General features: G+C 41.7%; 1 protein-coding gene across 6 annotated transcripts in view; it reads right to left on the bottom strand.

Moving 5' to 3' along the window:
- ARFGEF3 (ARFGEF family member 3) overlaps positions 1-19,567 on the bottom strand; it is a 124,617-nt gene that overhangs the window by 25,695 nt on the left and 79,355 nt on the right. For all 6 annotated transcript variants that reach the window (XM_073337434.2, XM_073337435.2, XM_073337437.2 and 3 more), the window contains 12 exons: positions 18,858-19,023; positions 15,538-15,645; positions 14,901-15,116; positions 14,548-14,658; positions 12,917-13,067; positions 11,640-11,954; positions 9,934-10,067; positions 7,879-8,024; positions 6,167-6,346; positions 5,320-5,464; positions 3,878-4,000; positions 1,392-1,489 (listed from right to left, as the gene is read on the bottom strand). In XM_073337434.2, the coding sequence (XP_073193535.2) occupies positions 1,392-1,489; positions 3,878-4,000; positions 5,320-5,464; positions 6,167-6,346; positions 7,879-8,024; positions 9,934-10,067; positions 11,640-11,954; positions 12,917-13,067; positions 14,548-14,658; positions 14,901-15,116; positions 15,538-15,645; positions 18,858-19,023 (1,893 nt within the window). The remainder of the gene's footprint in view (positions 1-1,391; positions 1,490-3,877; positions 4,001-5,319; positions 5,465-6,166; positions 6,347-7,878; positions 8,025-9,933; positions 10,068-11,639; positions 11,955-12,916; positions 13,068-14,547; positions 14,659-14,900; positions 15,117-15,537; positions 15,646-18,857; positions 19,024-19,567) is intronic.

Below are 19,567 nucleotides of genomic sequence, written 5' to 3'. Positions count from 1 at the left end.
ATATAATAGAGGTATTTGCAATGTACCTATTGTATTTTTTACTCTTTTTTCTTTGGTAATATTAATTAAAATTTATATCAGAGAGACAGATAGGGTGGTTCTCTTTCTCTGTGGTTGTGGTGGGGGGAAAAGGGTAATGTGATGTGTAGCAGATTTTGCCATTCACCAAATGCTTAACAGTATCACACAGAATATTAACAACAACTACTAATTATGATTTGCTGCAACTGATGCTTATCTTGCTGACCAGTATGGTCTCATTATTTCGTTGTGCCCATTCCCCTCTTGCAGTCTGTCTGTTGCATCTACCTGTTGCCTCTCATGTTATACTTGGATTGTAATTGCTTTGGGGCAAGGACACTCTCTCTGTTATGCATTTGTACAGCAGCTAGCACAATGGGGCCCCAATACGTGATTAAGACCCTCAGGTGTTACTGTGGTACAAATAAATTAAAATAATATCAAAGTGCAGACAAAAAATGTCCAAGCAGCCCTGAACAGAAACCTATACTGTGAGCACTGGGTTCATACAAAATACATATAACTTTGCTAGACACTAAAAATCATGGTCTTAATAAAGACACTGGATGTATGGCTCATTACAACCATCTGTAATCCACTAACCCTCCTTTTCGTCCTATGGCTACAAGGTATTAATGGGCCACTTCACCTTGAATGGTCCCTTAGAATATGCGCTAACTCCTTATGCTAAACTACCTGTTTGACCTTGTATTTAGCTGTGACACTCTGAGAGCCTTCCCCAGGCCTGACAAAGAGTTCTGCATAGCTCAAAAGCTTGTCTCTGTCACCAACAGAAATTGGTCCAATAAAAGATATTCCCTCACCCACCTTGTCTCTCTAATATCCTGGGACCGGCACAGCTACAACAACACTGCATACGAAATATGCTGGCATTCTGACTTTTTAGAATTCTGCCTTTGCCTTTACATATATTATTATAGTATAACCAGGCTGCTGACCTATTTCAACAGGTGGAGTCCATCACACTTCGAGAGATCTGAGGATTCTCACTATTTTTTTCTCTCCCCAAAGTCCCAGTGTTGTTGGAGTAAGACTAGATGCACCTTTGATCTTGCTAGTACCGTATGTTGCTCATTCAGAGCATACAATCCATTTCTCTCTCCTCAGGACTGTCTACCATATCTTGAGTTTTGCCCCCTTCAGCTGGCCAAGAGAGTAAGAAACTCCAATAAAGAACTGACCCTTGACCTCCTGTACGGCAGTGCAGGATATTACCACTAAGCTTGCCACAAAGGTTGTATACATAAAATATTCTATTATGTGCATGCGAACATTTCCAATGATTGCTGTGAGTCAAGAAACCTAGAAGTGGTTTTCTGGTTCAGGTCTGTACCTCTCTGTCGGCATACCTGAGAACACCTCCTGAGGTAATCAAGAGCGGGAAGGCACAAGTCTGTAGACATAGATCCTGACACACAATCACCAATCTCCTTACAATCTACTTCTCCTAGGGGTGGGAGGCCAGGGTGAAGGAGAAGGGGGAAAAAAAGAAATGTAAGCACAGCATTAAAAGTTATGCAACGCACATTTCTCATTCAATCTGGCTATTATGTGCTATTGACCACACTTTCCATAAATGCAGACTTAGACCTCAGTTCAAAGAGTTTGTGGAGACTTCTCCCATCGAACAACATAATAATGGTGGTCACACTTTAGATTAAGAGTAGATTTACAAATACTTTGTAAAAAAGTGCTAATATTTGATAAATGCTTTAATAAATGGATAATTAATTTTATTACAGATGGTTATAGATTCAATAGGTTACTTACATTATAACCAGAGTTTATATTCATCTGTAACATCTTCAACTGACATGCTTATAACCATCTATAACACATACTACACACATCATATTATCTATTTCTCATTCATTAACGATTTATACATGTACCTTTAATATAAAGTGTGACCACAGTGTTTAAGAAGGAGGTGACAAATCTTTGATTCATGTAGGTAACTTAGCAGTTACTCTGGAGATGGATTTGTTAATGAAATAATGGGAGAAATTTGTTTTTTGTTCAAGGAATTTTAGATAAATTTTATTTAAAACTTTTCAGTGCCTATTGCTAGCGGCAGGTGCTTTCCAATAGTTAAAGCAAATGAACAGATCTATATATAATTTATTGTTAAAAATTTGGTTCTTCATAAGCACTGTACTATAGGTGTGCAAGATCTAGGGCCTTATTCAAAACTCACTGAACTCAGTGGGAAGACAGCTGTTGATTTCAGTAGGCTTTGGAACAAACCCCTAATGCATAAGTGTCCTTTCCTTGGTTACTGAGGGTATGTCTATACTACCCGCCGGATTGGTGGGCAGTGATTGATCCAACGGGGGTCGACTTATCCCGTCTAGCCTAGACGTGATAAATCGACCCCCGAGTGCTCTCCCATCGACTCCTGTACTCCACCACCACGAAAGGTGCAGGCAGAGTCGACGGGGGAGTGGCAGCATTCGACTCACCGCAGCGAAGACACCGCGGTGAGTAGGTCTAAGTACGTCGACTTCAGCTACGTTATTCACGTGGCTGAAGTTGCGTAACTTAGATCGATTCGCCCCCCTCCTCCCCCAGTGTAGATCAGCAAAATTCTAGTAACAGTTGTTGATGGTCTGTATTTCCAGATAACTAGAACAACACTTGTAGGTAAATATTACATATGAGACATTTCATTAAAATTCAGAATTAGACATAGATTAGGAATTCCATTTGTCCATTAAAATTTTACAAACAAGAAATATCCATTTCTTTTCCCTTTGATAAATCCATCTCACCAAATGGAAAACATATTTTTTAAACCATCAAGAGAAACTTCTGTTTCTGAAGACAGCCAGGTTCAGTGTTTGCCAGTTTGCTCTTCGCATACCATTTTAATTTTCTTCATAAAGTAGCAAATAATTGAAGTTACCCTCCCTTTCCCTCCTCAAGGGCCAGATCTTGTGCCCATTGACTTTAGTGGGTGTGGTCAGGCACAAAGTTACTGTATCATTTATGAATTAAAGGTAGAGTTAAATAAAAGAAGAAAGAACGGCCCCGTCCAGTTTCCCCTGGCATTTTGCTATTTACATTAGTAGGAGGAGAATCAATTCCACACTTCCTTAGAATTTCTGACAATTGTTTTTTAAATGATCAAAGCAAGCAGGGAAATGTGAATAAGAGGGCAGAACAACCCATCCGAATTCGCCTTTGTTCTGAAATTTCTCCAAGCACTACAATTAAAGTACAGGATCACCTTGACTTGGCATACCCTATCTTCTCTCCACTTACTCTACCCTCACTATCAGAAAAGAAAAGTTAATCTTGCTGACAGATTGTTATTACCTCTGATATTCATGTTCTTACTGAAGGGTCCAGCAGAGTTCTGGCAGTTTGTGTGCCAAACGCTGCTGCTAGGAGACTGGGGAAAAAATGTGGCTTTGATCACCGAATGGAAAACTGCCCTTATGAAAAAATGCTGTAGTGTTCTTTGCACTAATCCAACCCCACCCCCAAATATTACAATACCGTGACTGAAGAGTTCTGGACTATTACTGTACTGTAGAATTCTGTAGTATTTATATAGGGGGAGTAGGTCATTGTGAAAATGAGAAGAAATTAATAATTAGATGGCTGAATCTTTGTTGCTGTGACATGCCCTAAAATCCAACAGCATCAAAAGTGGTTTTTAAATAATCCTTTTATTTTGGTGTCTTTTATGCAGCACCCCTGCTTACCATCTGCTAAACCTCTCGCCAAGCATATTTTGTACCTTATAATAAACGAAACCTCACTTCTTCCCCTCTTGCCCCCACCACAGAAAGGTTGCACTTAATGAAAGAAAAGGAAAAATCATATTTACCCAGTCCTTTGACAAACTTCATAAGGCACATAATGTAACTAGTGGCAGCATTGGCAAAGACCTGGATGTTGTCTGTGTTGAGAAATGCTTCAAAAACATCAAAAACTGGAGCCTGGCATTTCCCTGTGAAAACAGTAGGAGGTGAAGGCAGTTATTTTTTTTATTTTATTTTTTTTTTTATAAAGTTGAGGTTCCCTAGTTCAGCTGAATGTACTGTACCTCTCCTGTGATTGCTAGGCAACTTTCTGACAGGCAGATGTTGTGACTGCCTTGGAAGCTGCATCTACTTTCGTTTTCTCCTTGCTCCCAAGGGACTAGCAACCTGAGGGTACTCACACAACCCACTGGTGAGTGTTTTTCAGGTTCCCCTCTGTGCCTGATCAGCAGAGGAGTGAGTCACAGTTTCACAGATTCCAAGGCCAGAAGGCACCTTTGTGACCGCCTGTATAAACACAGGCCAAAAATTTCCCCCCAAATAATTACTAGAGCAGATCTGCCCCAGCTATAGAGACTTGTCTCTAGAGCAGGCTGTAGCACTTCATGCTTTTAGCTCCGGTTTAGGTCCCTGGTTCAATTCTTGGTGTTGCTGGCTGACATGGTGGCTGTCACATTCACAATCTTGACACTACTTGACAGAGGCATAACTGGTCTGTTATCCTGAGTTGACTATAAGCCTTTTAAAGCCTGCCTAATGTACATAATGGAGCTGAAAGACTAGATTCCAGCAGGCACATAATACATGCCTATATTTGACTTTAAAACATTTAAAAATACCTATTAAGTTGATCAAAAGTCAGAATAATGAATATTTCTCTATATAAGCGCCATAAAATTGACATGCTGTGTTCAGGAGAGATCTGGGACTGATATACCAAGACAGTTACAGATTAGACTTCAGGGGTTATGTGTTAGTATTATGTGAGATGAAGCTGCTCACCATCTCCCCTACACTTCTAGTGCTAACAGTCCTCCTCTTACAGGAGCTCCTGTTTCACACTGGGGGCAAAACGTAGGCTGCCTGGCCTGGGTGCAAAGACAAAAGACGGCCATAAGGAGCATCTTTCTTTCCTCCAGGAGGACAGCCGCAGAGGAACCTGATAGACCTAATGTTCCAGCAGCAGAACATGGCTTGGCCAGACTGCTGAACGGCTCTGTTAACGTCCTCTCTTTCTCACCTCTGTGTGTCTGCTATTGTCTGGCAGGAAACACAGGATAAAGTATTCAGAGATTTACATTTGTTTTCTTACTAAAAAATATCTAGATACTGCACTACTCCACAGTAAGGACCCAACTCACCCATGACACCATTGAGTTTTGCAGTGTATTGTTTTGGACCCTTATTGTAGATTATGGTCGTATTTTTATTTACTTATTTATTATGTCCTAGAGATAATGCAACAAAGAAACAGACACATCAAACAAGCAACAGAGAAAACTCGTACCCATAGAATACTCTCCAACAAGGTACTCTTTAAGCTCTGACTTGCTACTGCTGTGTACTGTTTCCAGTGCACTGAACAAGGGCCTCCACCCGGACTGGATCTGAATGGAACACACCTCTACCAGCTCTCCTATAGACGTGATCACCTGTTGTAGGCAAAGCAGAGAGGGCTTTACAAACATAAATCCATCCAGCAAAACAGGTGGAAGGAATGACTAACAGAAATTACCATATAAACATCTACAGAAGTAACTGAAAAATGTAGATTTTTCTATAGTTTTTTTCCAGAGAAAGTTACTTTTCATTAACATGTATAGGACTGGAGGTAGATTTCTGTTGAATAACCACATTTCTGCTCTAAGGAAAGAGAACAGCTAAACCACCAGGTATATATTCCAAAAGCATACTGCTGCTTGGCTGCAATTGGATGTGACCCCTCTTTGAAGATGTGGCTCTAATGCAGTGTATACTAGGTGGAATCCCTTACCTCTTAAAGAAGTAATTTCAACCTGAGGTGAGTCCTGACAAAGGAGCAGAGCAAAATATAGTACTGCTCAACACCACACTACGGTGTAGAAAAGCCACTGTACTGAACTGCACTGGGGTGACAATGGTCAGGGCTCCTTTTACAGAGCGGAGCTTATTACAAAAATAATTGTGCCCTGTCTACCACAGTTTGTGTTGGTGCTATAGTTAGGGAGAAAGGACCCTTCTGAAACCCTGAATAGAGAGACCACCCCATTAAAGGAAAGTAGGCAGATACTCTAGCCACTAGGTGTACACCTGAGACCGCCCTCACTGTTTGTATGGCACACAGGGTGTAGACACCATCATCAGGGTTGACTTGCCTGGTCCTGGACATCCTCATCACACAGCTCCAGCTGCATGATGCGCTCAAAGGGGCGGAACAGCGCCTCACTGAAGTGAAAATGAGGGGGCTCATTCCAGTCTGTCAGCACCTCGGTGAGGATGTCATGGATGAAGGAGACAGCCTTCCGAGAAACATGTCTCTCCTTATGACAGGCAGCCTACAGGGACAGAAGGGATGAAGGAAGAAATACCAGAATTTTGGCCAAGCAAAAAAAAATTGCTTTTCGATTAGATTGTTTTGGGGGAGGCAGAAGTAGCAACTTGATAGTGCCACGCTCCAAAAATAGCTCCAGCGTAGTATGACCAGAGGGTCCTACTTGAATGAACAGAGTGACTGTCCAATGGAAAACAAGGAGCTGTGTATCTGAGATGCTTAGTATTCTGGAGACGCAGGAAGATTTACTGAGAGTTCAAAGAAAGCACTAAACTCAAAAGTTAAAAAATGCGTCTACAATCATCCTGGCTTTTTCAAATTACTGTTCATTTGAATGGGTAACGTGTGAGAGATCCGATTTCTCTTCATTCTCATTGTATAAATATAATGTTTTCTTAAAAGGCCACTTACGGGTAAGGACTTTACTTAGTATGTTCTTAGACTCCAGAATAAAAGCCTCTCTGGAAAGGGACCTGGTATCTGTTTGGAACTAGCTACTGATAGCACAACAAAAATGACTAGCAATAAAGTACACTAAAAAAGAAATGGCATGCTGTCAACAGTACACTGCTCACTTGGCAAGAACTATTCCAAAATCAGGGCTGGAGTGAATCTGGACAGAAAATTATTCCATACTGGGGACTGTCCAGGCATCTCTAAGCTCAGGCCCTTCACTCCATCCAGCCGCTTCTTCCTTATGCTTTCACCTATGCCAAAGTTCACCAACAGAAAACTATACTGACCCAACATTTTGAAAGCGACAGGTGATTTTGGGAGTCTCACTCTTTGGATGCCCAAATTAAGACATTTTAAAGGGGCCTAGATATCAGAAGGTGAGTGCTCAGCACCTTCTGAAAATTGGGCCCCTTTAAAGTATCTGAAGTTGGGCATCCAAAGTCACTAGTCATTTTGAAAATTTAGACCACTTGTACAGTCAAAACATACCACTATGGACACTTTAACAGGCCTTGACACCTGACTTCAAATATTTTCTTTAACGTAGATCTTAAACGCCTGAGAAATGTGCTTCCTGTGCACCTTAAAAACCCGAATGCATGACGACACATGTTCATTAACATAAACAAAGTTCAGGTGCACATACTTATTCATGTGAATGACATACACCCAAGAAACCCAGCTCCATTACATTGAAAACTGTTCTATTATTTTAGGCACAACTAGTTTCCACAGGAATATAGGAATTGCCATGTTGAAATAGACCAATGGTCTGCCTCTGGAATCATGTTTCCAAATGTAGCAATTACCAGACGCTTGAGAGGTAGGTGTGAAAATGCCCACAACGTACCTATCTCTAGCTGTGCAATACTGCACCATTAGAAGAGGAGGGTATTTCTTCTTGACTCTAGCTAATGAAGAAGATTAATAACTCTTAAAATGTTATTCTAACCAGTATAACTGCAGATATTCTGCTTTAGTCATTTAAAGGTTCAAACTTTTTCTGAATCTCTCTAAGTAAGGTGCGTGCAGAGTATCTTGTAGCTCTGAGTGCCACAGGTCCTTCTTTCTCTCTCTCACCTCTACAAGATGAGGTGCCACCAGGCTCCAGCAGCGCATGAGGTGGAGCAATGGGCGGGATTTACTCCGTACAATCCTGAGCATGGCATCCCCAAGACGAAACAAATGGAGGGCACTTCTCCTGTCCTGGGTTGACTTTACCTCACCTACAGGAAAAATTAGGTGCATTAAGTAAATAAATGTGAAAATTAATGGTTATGACCAGAGGGGCAATTAACAGAAATTAGGTATCTGCAGCATTTCATATCTTCAGGTCTGGGTTGGAATTCAGATCTGGCCAAATTATTTGATTTTAATTACATACACATCAAGACCAATCCAGAATGAAATTCGGCTTAGCAAGCAGTCTGTGCTTGCAAAAAGCACAGGAACAGACTGAGAAAAAGACCTACGCTGTAGGAACAGCTTACATAGCTATGCAGCTTAGACATGTCTCACTGGCTTCAAATATTGTGGATTTTTTCAAATGCATTTTTAAAGTGTAAACACTTCGGGAAAGTATAAAATAATAAATCAATGATAACAATAAATAATAATGTTCAGTACTGGTGAATATGCAGTCTAGGTGGGAAAGTGGTTTATGATTCATCCTGAGTACAACGAGTTGGCTTTAGAAGCCTTTGGTAACATTTACAGGGAAAAAGAAAAGGAGGACTTGTGGCACCTTAGAGACTAACAAATTTATTTGAGCCTAAGCTTTTGTGAGCTACAGCTCACTTCATTGGAGCATCCTCCTTTTCTTTTTGCGGATACAGACTAAGACGGCTGCTACTCTGTAACCCGCGATTTACAGGGAAGAGAATTAACTGCAGTTTCTTTATTTTCTTCGTAGTGGAAGGTTGTAAATTATCTTACCTGAGCTGAAGAACACAGGACAAAGAGAACTCAAAAACATACTCTGCATCTCCCAACAGACAGTACAAATTCTTAATTCCCCAACACTTTGAAAACCATCCTAATACAAAAGAATTTCATCTCCCACTGCTCTCAAAATGTTGGGAAATTCACATCACTGACTGGCTCAAAAGGATTACCCTGCTTTTATCTCTAATGGAGAACATAATTAGACAGCTGACCTCTTTTTGACACTGAAAACAAATATTTAAGCAGCAGTGTGCACTAGGCTAATTATTAATGGCATGAATCTTTAAAATGGAATTATTACTACTGCTAACATTTGTTGATGGAACACTGTGTAGAGAACACAGAGGGAGACCATTTATTAATAATAAAGTAATGCATGCTGTTGAGTCCTGGAGAGAGAAGACATATGAGCAGAAAATAACAAATTGAGTGTCATTCTGGAACAATGCAAAGTAGCACAAAAAACAATCTGAATTCACTCAGGGTGAAACTCACCCCTTTGCAGAGGGATAGTACTAATCCTGTGCTCCACTCAAGTCTCACTTAGATCTTGGTCCAAAGTTCTTTGAGTCAATGGAAAATTTTCTTTTTGATCAGGTCCTTATGCCCAGTCTGAAGACCTACGGGAGACTTAAGCATTGCACAGCCCTTGTGCTACAGAGGGGTGGTTTCCACACTGAGAGGGAGAAACCTGGAGAACATACCATCCCCCACCCCCGCTTTATCTTGAGAGCTCCTGTTGGGTGCTCTGTCTACAACCCACTCATGGCTTATTGCCATGTATACCCACTTAATGACATGTAACCTTCACCCGCCATCTAGGTCATCTCTGAATTTAGCCCATAGATGTTATTAATTTGGAACCTTAAAAGGACATTTAAAATGGATTGTTGTTATTGTTTATATTATAGTAGCACCCAGATATCTGAGTCAGGATTAGTGCCCTGTTGTGCTAGGTGCTATATCACAGAAGTTGAAAGCTTTCTTGGGCAGGGACTGTAGCTATCTTTTTAAAATGCTTTGCAATTCCCCTACTGAGGGATTTTACACTGAACTCTGTATTTTATTGTTGCCTTTCAGCTATCTGTCCTGGGTATATTGTAGCAAAATGAATACAAAGTAAAACATGTAAGAAATGTAGAAAATATACAAGAAACACCTGAATCTTTACGAGGCCTTTAGTAGATTTACCTGGCATTGCTAAGGAGTAATCAACTGTATCTGTGACTGAGTAGAAGAGCTGGGACTGAGAAGCTTTTTTGAGTTGGTATAGGAAGCCACCCAGTGCCATCAGGTTTAGCTTGTGAGCAGCATCTTCAAATAGCCTGTAAGCAACAGTGCAGAGAATATAACTTGAAAATGAGCCATGGAGGTTAAAGTTTCTATGTGCATTGAAGAACCTCACCTACATGCAGCCACTGCCTGCCAGTGTTAGCAGCAGATTAATTTACTGAGAGTTTATTAGTTTATATAGTGTTACTGAGTCCACTTTGATCCACCAGCTTTATTATTTTTGGTGGGAGGAAGAGCAGGGGGTTCCAAAATGAACCAGAACTCATTCTGGGGCTCTAGCTGTGCCACAGACCATTCTTAATCCCACCTCAAAATACATCTAGTGGTTTAATGCCACAATCTGTCTAATAGCGAACAATCCAAAACATGACATGGGTCAGCTCTTCAGCGGAGGTGAATTGACACAGCTTCATTATCTTCACAGTTACACCAATTTGCACCATCTGAGGAGCAAGCCCCAGATATATGTAACGTAAGTGAATTAATCTCACTGAGAAATGTAGGCCTGAATTTTCAGACACAGGAGCCTAAAGTTCAGCACCCAGCCAAGCGGTGTGATTTTCAGCAAGACTGCGCATCCAACGCTCCCCACTGAGCTGCTGCTTTTCTGAATTAGGATTGTAGTTTAAAACAAAAAAGCAACCGATGAAGTGAGCTGTAGCTCACGAAAGCTTATACTCAAATAAATTGCAAAAAGAAAAGGAGTACTTGCGGCACCTTAGAGACTAACCAATTTATTTGAGCATGAGCTTTCGTGAGCTACAGCTCACTTCCACTTTCATGCATCCGATGAAGTGAGCTGTAGTTAGTCTCTAAGGTGCCACAAGTACTCCTTTTCTTTTTGCAAGTACAGACTAACATGGCTGCTACTCTGAAACCCGTCAAATAAATTGGTTAGTCTCTAAGGTGCCACTAGTACTCCTTTTCTTTTAGCTTAAAGCTGTAAACTGAACTTTACATTAATGTAAAATTGGGTTTTTAAAGTCTTTATTTATTATGTATTTTTAAAAAAGGAGATCACAACACTATCTTGACTGATATCACAGTGAAATTCCATAACAGCCGAGTCAAAAACCAAGACAGCCAGGGCTTAATCTTGCTCTCATTCAGTCAACAGAAAATCTCTCCTTCACTTGAACAGGACAGAATCAGGTGCCTATTGAGGTCCACGGTGAAGCTGCATTACAAAATCACACCTATGTAACTAAGAGTGCTATTAAGCATTTGTATTATTCTGTGTCCTGTGCACAGTGTTGCAATTCTGAATTTAATAAAAAATGATGCAGCATACGAAATACACGACTTAGGCATTAACTATTTTTTCCCTCATAATTTACAAATACATTCCTCTTGGGGATGGAGCCTAAGCATAGAAAATTTTAGCAAAAAGGAGATGTTTATTTTTTTAGCATGTTACCAGTATGTGAAAATAAGATGTGCTAATAGAAATCTCAACCCCACCTCTACTATAGCATTGCATGCTGAGCAAATGGCATAAACATTTGTAAAGTCCAGAACTGGTAGCCTGTTTCCTTTACTTTATAGGAAGGCTCAGGAGAGGTTTCGAGAAGCCAAAATCAGGTTTCAGACATTGCCATCCATACCTGTCAGCCTGCGTGGAGAGGATAAGGACAGCCTTGGCAGCATTGCTCCCACTTAGCAGGCTGCTGCCGCGAAAGTCGAAAGCTCTGCCCTTGCTACCCTCCTTGATGAGGTCCTGGATGGAGATGGGCTGGATGATGGGATTATTGCTTAGGGTGGTCTCCTGCTCAGGGGTCAATTCCTGGGGAGAGTCTGCAGACGGATAATCCGCCTGCAACCCTCCTGCGGCCTGCTGCGATTGGGTTATAGTGAGAGGGGGCTGAGATGCGCCATCGCTGAAATGGGTGTGCTCCAGAGTGCTGATGTATTCACACACCCTGAGAACAAATGGAACAAGATGGACTGTGAATCCCTAGAGTCAGTCACGATAGAACTGTTTGGTTCTGCACTGCACTCGCTCCTTAAAGGTAATCTGGAAACATCTGTGGAATAATGAAGTCCAATGTATTTGTTTTACTGGTCTCTAATAGTGTCTGTCTCTGCAGCTAGTTTAATCATTTAGAAAACACATAGTGATGTAGGCCAATTGCAATAAAAGGGGGCACAAAAGCAAAAAGAATCCCACTACCAGAAAATGGTAATGGAAACCACTGGCAGGTGGTCACGTCTGCTTTGGCGCCACTCTGGCCTATGGAGCCAGCCTATCTGGTGCCAGGCAAGTGGAGGTCTGCTATCATGTCATTTGGCCTGGAATTTCTCTGAAGGGGATATTGCACTTATTTACAGTCTGAGGGGGAGACTTCCAGAAGTGCCTGCTGGGGTTTGTTGTTCCTAAAGGCCTAGACTTTCAATGACCTTAGAAAGGAAGGATAGCCGAGTGGATAGGGCACTCGCTGGAGACCTGGGTTCAGTTCCTGGCTTCGCTGCAGGCTTCCTATGTGTCCTTGCACAAGGGGTGTTAGATGCCTCAATACCCTTTGAGGATCTAGGCCTTAGAAAACTGAGGCACAGGGGAGCTATCAGTACTGTGGGGGATAATAGCACTGCCCTGGTTCACAGCAGTGCTGTGAGGATCAATATATTAAGGACTGGAAAGTACTCAAATGGGTGTATCTAAGATTATCCTTAGGTCCTTTTAAAAGTCTCCTCCTCATTCTCCTTTCACCCACTGAATTGCACTCAGTCTCCTAGGTCCACTCTATTTGTGTGCGTGGCACTGGAGCACCCTCCAGAATGATAGGGTGAATGCATACAGATTTATTTCTCTCTTGCTCTAGGTAGCGAGAGTTGTATTCTGTTAAAATACATTTTCTGACCTAAAGCCAGTAGATTCCTGTACCTGAACACATGCGGCCAACAGTCTTGATTGTGGCTTCCCATTTCCAGGCCCACATTGAGGATGGCATCCATGCACAAAACATGAGCAGGGTGCAGGCAGACTCCCTGCACTTTCCCAATCTGTTCCAGCTTCTGCTCCACTTTCTGTTTCACTGTCCCGTTAACAAGAACAGAACATTATTTAAGAACATCCATCACTTAAGAAACAAACAAACATTTGTTCTCACAGATGGTGGGGATGGAGAGGACTACAATATGAAAGAGATCTATATTAAGATGGCATTTTAGACAAAACATAAAAGCAAACACCTTTTTCAGATGTACTTAAAAAAATCCCTTTTTATTTGTGTGTATGTGAGAGAATGTACTGCTCATGGAAGGTGCTAAACTGACTCCGTTACAGATTCACATCTTCTTGTTATTCACAACAGCCGCAGCATTGCAAGACCCAGTGCAAGCTTCCTTCTACAGCTGGTTGGAATCATTTTTGACAATGTCTTTTCACTGAAGCGGAGATACTTCATGGAGATGTATTACATTTGACAAGTTCCATGACAGGAAGGTCTCTGAGGTCCAGGGTGGACTCCCTGGTCACTTGATAACAGAGAGACCCAAATCGAAAACCTGATTTTTTTTTTTTTTATCAAAAAAGACGTTTCAATGCCATTCCTTTTCACTGAAACACTGGAAAGGTCTGTATCTGTACCAAGGTGGAAAAAACACCAATTTTGAAACTTTGAAAGTTGTCACGAAACAGAATTGTCATCCTCCAGCCAGTTCTACTTCCCCCATATTGACTGGCCAATATGCCCCAAGTCTCATTTCCAGGGCTTTCTTCTAGGGGGTCAGAAAGTTTTCCACTCTCAGACTTATTCAGTCTTTGGCCTCTGCTGACTGCCACTTAGGGCCAGTTGTGATGGACATTTTTGTGTCATGAACTTCTATCCAGTGGGAACTGGAGTGAGGTCTCCAAATTCATTTAACTCAGGCCACCAAGTAAACATGTGAGGTTGACAACTTTGAGTGACTAATGATCTGCACTGGCTTTGAAGCAGTAATCTAGAAGTGACATACTTCTTATTCCATTCCTACATTTTTTCAGCTTCATCAAGCTTAACTTGCTACACTTTAGAGGTAGGCAATTTTAAACATCTGAGACTATGTAATGGTAAAGGATGTATATGTAAATAAGCAAGCTGAGTGAACGTAATGAAAAATAAGTAAGACTGAGCACATTTTGGTGTCCTGAATTCCTGGTAGTGTCAGACACATAAGATATACGTTTTTATAACTTATCATTACTCAGGTGCCACTACGGCTGCATTTGTGTCACCAAACTTTAAAAGATGAAACTTTAAAATACAGTTTGAGTTTAATGGTATTCAACTGAATCAATAGAAGATTTATACAGAATAAAATGGAGTGTGAAGTAATAACAAGATCCTGGTACAGTGAAGTCTGTGTGAGCTTAATGGTTCCCCTGTGTAGGTGTACGTCCCAAATATTTGCAAGGCAATGTAATGTGGCAGTGAAATCCCCCCCATCCCTACCTTTCCCATAACAAAATACCTTACAATGTCATTACTATAAGGAACATTAGATAATAAGGACTACTTGGCCAATATTAGCTACCTTGAGTTATAGCATCACTGGGCTCTTGGGCTTCTCTTTCCTCCTTCTCTTCTTGAACACAGGAGGCAGCAGCCATTTGGGCAAGGGCAGATGCACAATTAGCAGCAACCCCTACAAAGAGGCACAACAGTTATTGCTAATCAGCATTTTCATGTATCTTCTTCACTGGATTTATGCAGTCTTACCCTCAGATAGCATCACGAACAGAGCTATTGACTTCTACACCAGCTTTACTGTGCTTTCCAGTTTGCTTCCCTCTTCTCCAAATCCCCCCCTCCCTCTTAAGAACACTTACTATGTACTAGTTCATCCAATTATATGAATCCATCTAGGAATTCAGTCCATATTGATACCTAGAGCACAGCTCAGCCGGGCTGCCTTCCTCAGTCCATCCAGGCTCATACAAATGGAATCTTTCTCCTTCTGGTTCTGCTCCTTGACGCCTTCGGCTCCCAGGATGAATGCTAACCCTTTGGAGCTTCCTGCCATTCGACCAGTCAAAGGTGTGGATAAGGTATCAATCATATTCTTCCAGCAACCGATCAGAAGGTATCGGGCAAAAGCAACACCTGGAGTAAGAAATGCATCCATCATTTTCCTGGAAATTGAAACAGCTGCTGCTTTGTCATTAGGGGGAAACAGACCCTGTTCCTTCTCTACTTGCTGGACCATCTGATCTTTTGACTACAGCATAGGCTTTATTGACGTAGGTAGGCCATTTTACATTCTAAATGTTTGATCTTTTGATCTTGAATGTGTTTTTCTTTTTATGAAAACACAGTTAAACTATCTGAAGCCTGCTGCAGCAGCAGCTGTGATTACAACACTTAAGCATAGTAGGTTAAATTAATCCATGGTATAACTTCACTGGGTTTAGTCCCCCGTTTGTCTGAAGGCATTGCACACTTGAATAAATGCTTTGGGGTCCTATTGTATATTATAAGCCTACTAACGGTGGACACATACACATACACAATACAGACTCACTACCTGCCACAACAGAATCATCGGTCTTCTGGTTCTGGGAGAGAGGAGATTGTGTTGATGCAGATGCCATCAGCTGCCCACCTATTGCACTGCTCCCCAAGCCATCAATGTCTGCCAGACCATAAAAACACACACACGGGGTCAGAAGAACATTTCATATTGAACCACTGCACTAAGAGAGTTCCAGAATTTCTGATGGTATATTTTAAAGGGTATGATTCTCAGTTATACGTCTCTGGCAGTGTGAAGGGACCTTAATGAGGGTGCAAAAGGGCCTTTGGGTAAATAAGAATGATATCCCTGAGTGTTCTCTTCAGTTCAACTTTAAATGATTCAAAGAGAAGGGTATCCATCACTTTCCTTGGTAGACCTCACTGATAGGAAATTTTCTCCTGGGGTTCGTCACAGTTCAGGGTAAGCCAGATCTTTGACTCTGCTAGCCTCTCTAAGTGGGTGCGTGGGGTGCAGGCCCATCTGGATTTGGGTACTGCAAACCTTATCTTTGGGAGCTGTGACCAGTGGGTAACACAGTGACCCAAAACAGCCTTTTCAAAACAAAGTATTGTTTAATCTTAACAGTAGGAACAAAGCATAACCAGAGAAAAGGGTTTTTAACACAATGAAAGATGTACACACATATCTATCTTACATATAGGCTTAGGTAGGCCTAGTAGGTTAGCCCAGACACTCCAAACTTTAGGGATTCGGTTTCAGTCTGGTCCCCAGCAGTCTCTGCCTTTGGGGGCTGCCTTTTTATCCATCCCAAAAGTTTTATGTTCCAGCCCTTCCCCCGTTATTACAAGCTGGACGACTGAACTCAGCATTGTTGGAGGTAAAACATTAGAATGAATGACACCTGTCCTTTATCTACCAGTAAATGGGGCTATCTGAAGTTACTGTTCCTTAATACAAGAAGCCTCTACTTGTACGAGCCCTGTGTAATCATATTGCACATAAACACGGAAACAGAATGTAGAATATTGATAAAATATTACAGGCATCCCCACCTCTTTCACAATATTCATCCTAAATTTTCTTTCTAGGGAAATTAAAGGGAGCACTGAAGTGTTTGTCAGAGGAGTTCTGGTTTTTTAGCTTCTTAGCAGAGTTATGTCTCAGCAGTAGCATTTCAGCATATCCCTGGCACAGTATCAATCTAAGTCAATGAGAGTTTAATCAGTGGAAAAACTGCAGGCTCAGACTCCCAGTATTTATGCTTGTACAGAGCCCTGGGTACACTGACATTACATTCCTGTGATATCATGAAACCAGTGACCTACTGCTGCTCCAAAAATCTGCCTGTGAAAATACAAATCTAGGATGTGAGCCCAGAACATAAAGAACATGGAATACTCTTTTCAAAAGATTCCCCCCCGAGAGACCTGCAGTGACAAAGGAGTTTCGTGTGTTGAACCACACTGTTCCTAGGCAGTTACACAGCTTCCTTTCCCATTCATCAGTATTTACCTACATGTGCTGGTCAAGTTTTAAAACCCCTTTGACTTCTTTCCAAAACTACACATTTTTTGAACAATAATGGCAGCTTGCTACTATAGAACACTGTGGGCCACATCTTCCCTGGCGTAAATTGAAATAGCTCCATTGACTTCAATCAGTTATTAATGAACACTGATGAATGGAGAAGGCAGTTTTTTGGGACAGAACTGCTAAGGAGCAGCAACATTTAGGTCTTATATAGTGCTTTACAAAGGCAGTCTGTGTTGTTGCCCCATTTTACTGGTGGGGAAGCTGAGGCACCAGGAGGGATGTGACTTGTTCAATGTCACCGAGCAGGTCAATGGCAGAGCGAAGACTAGAATCCAGGTCTCCTATGGTCTAGTCCATCTGCTCGATCCACGAGGGAACACTGCTTCCCCAGTCTAACCCACAACATTCTATCTTTATCACTCTGGGACTCTGAAGGAGAATCTTCTGAAAGGCACACACCATGTTCTTTATGTTCTGGACACAAATCCTAGATTTATATATTTGCTGATAGATTTTTGGGGCAGCAGTAGGTCATTGATTCCAAGATATCAAAAGAGGATCATTTCAGCATTTGCTGGAGGCAATCCCTCAAGCTGTTACACCAGCTGAGGATCTGTCCCTATAACGTTGCCGACAAAGCTACAGAGTTACTTTTAACATGCTCTGATCATTCAAACCAGTTAGTGAACATTCCTATACAGTATGTTTTTACATTGCCTAGCACAATTGAGCCCTGATTCTGATTAGAAATATAAAACTGGCCATACTGGGTCAGACCAATGGTCCATCTAGCCCAGTATCCTATCTTCCAACAGAGACCAGGGCCAGAAGCTTCAGGGGGAACAAATTGAACAGGGCAATTATTGAGTGATCCATCACCTGTCGTCCAGTCCCAGCATCTGGCAGTCAGAGGCTTAGCCTGCTGCCCATTTATTTAATTGGATGACACCTGTTCTTGTGTTCTGCAAACGGGTAAACAACACTTCCTTATTCACACTCTCCACACTATTCATAATATTATAGACCTCTGTCATATCCTCCCTTAGTCGTCTCTTTTCCCAGATGAACAGTCCCAGTCTTTTTAATCACTATTAATATGGAAACCTTAATCATTTTTGTTGCTCTTCTCTGTACCTTTTCCAATTCTAAGATATCTTTTTTGAGATGGGCGATCAGAACTGGATACAGTATTCAAGGTGGAGACGTACCATGGATTTATGTAGTGGCATTATGATATTTACGGTCTTGTTTTCTATCCCTTTCCTAATGGTTCCTAACATTCTGTTAGCTTTTTTGACTGCCGCTGCACACTGAGGAGATGTTTGCTGAGAACCATCTACAATGACTACAAGATCCCTTTTCTTGAGTGGTCACACTAATTTAGACCCCATCATTTTGAATGTATCATTGGAATTATGTTTTCCAATGTTCATGACTTTGCGTTGGGTCTTGCAGCACTGCCAATAAAAACAAACAAAAGAAAAAACAAAACAAAACAATCCTTTCAGAGTCTATTCAGTTTTTGGTCACACTGGCCATAGGGAATCAAGATATGGTCAGGTATCTTTTGATTTGATCCAGGATTTCAATACAGAGTGTCTGATCCAGATTAAACAACCGGATACATGCCATAACTGAATCCAATTTCTTCTCCACTGGCACTTTAGTGAGCACCATATTTTAGCACTATGGCATGTTGATCTACAGGTAACTGAATGAAGCTTAATGTTCAAGTATTTAATATTTTAGGCATCTGCAGAATGCATTCAGAAGTTAATCTGTACTGATACGAGCATAATACTGTATTCATATGGCCATGGTAATATAATACTAACCAGTCAACATGGTGATGAGCGGAAGATGGTGCTCCTCAGGGTTTCCCCAGTAACCAGCCTCTCCTAGGATGTTCCTTTCCAGTACCTGATGGTAGAGCTCCTCAACCCATGCCTGAGAGAACACCATCAATACTCCACTGGCCTGAACCTGCTTCATAAACTCTTTCTGCAGAGGACAATACAAATCCAAATGTAACATGACGTTCAGTCACCAGACTGTAAGCCTCAGCCAGCAGATCCACTACTCCTCTCTGAGTGCATCAGACTGCTGAGGAAATGAGGAGGAAAAGGATGGGGATATGGACCTTCTGTAAGAGTAAAAACTGACCTAGGACTAGATTGTGCCTGGCACATACACACCTGGACAATGGCAAGTGAGATGGTGCAAGGAGTTTTTCCCTCTCTTTGTGGCAGCTCATGTAGGAGATAGGCACAGTTACAGTTCCTGTGGTGAGGTAATTGGTGGGATTGGTCCTTCAAAACTTCTCCAGGGCTGTACGGGACCAAAAAGGGTGTGGGAGGCAGGCCATGGCCAAACACCCTCAACTTCAGCCTGCTGAATAGGACCTGAGTGTAGGGAGATGTGATGACACCTGCTGCTCTCCATAGGGCACATAGGCTCTGCCTTCATGGGCCAACTAAGCCCTTACTGAGGCAGGGCCCATTCCTGAAGTCCTTACTCAGGCCAAACTCCCAGTGACACACAAGGC

This window comes from Lepidochelys kempii, chromosome 3 (assembly GCF_965140285.1).
Source record: "Lepidochelys kempii isolate rLepKem1 chromosome 3, rLepKem1.hap1, whole genome shotgun sequence".
Lineage (NCBI taxonomy): Eukaryota > Metazoa > Chordata > Testudines > Cheloniidae > Lepidochelys > Lepidochelys kempii.
The sequence above is the reverse complement of the archived record's forward strand: the minus strand, read 5'-3'. Positions and strand labels throughout refer to the sequence as shown.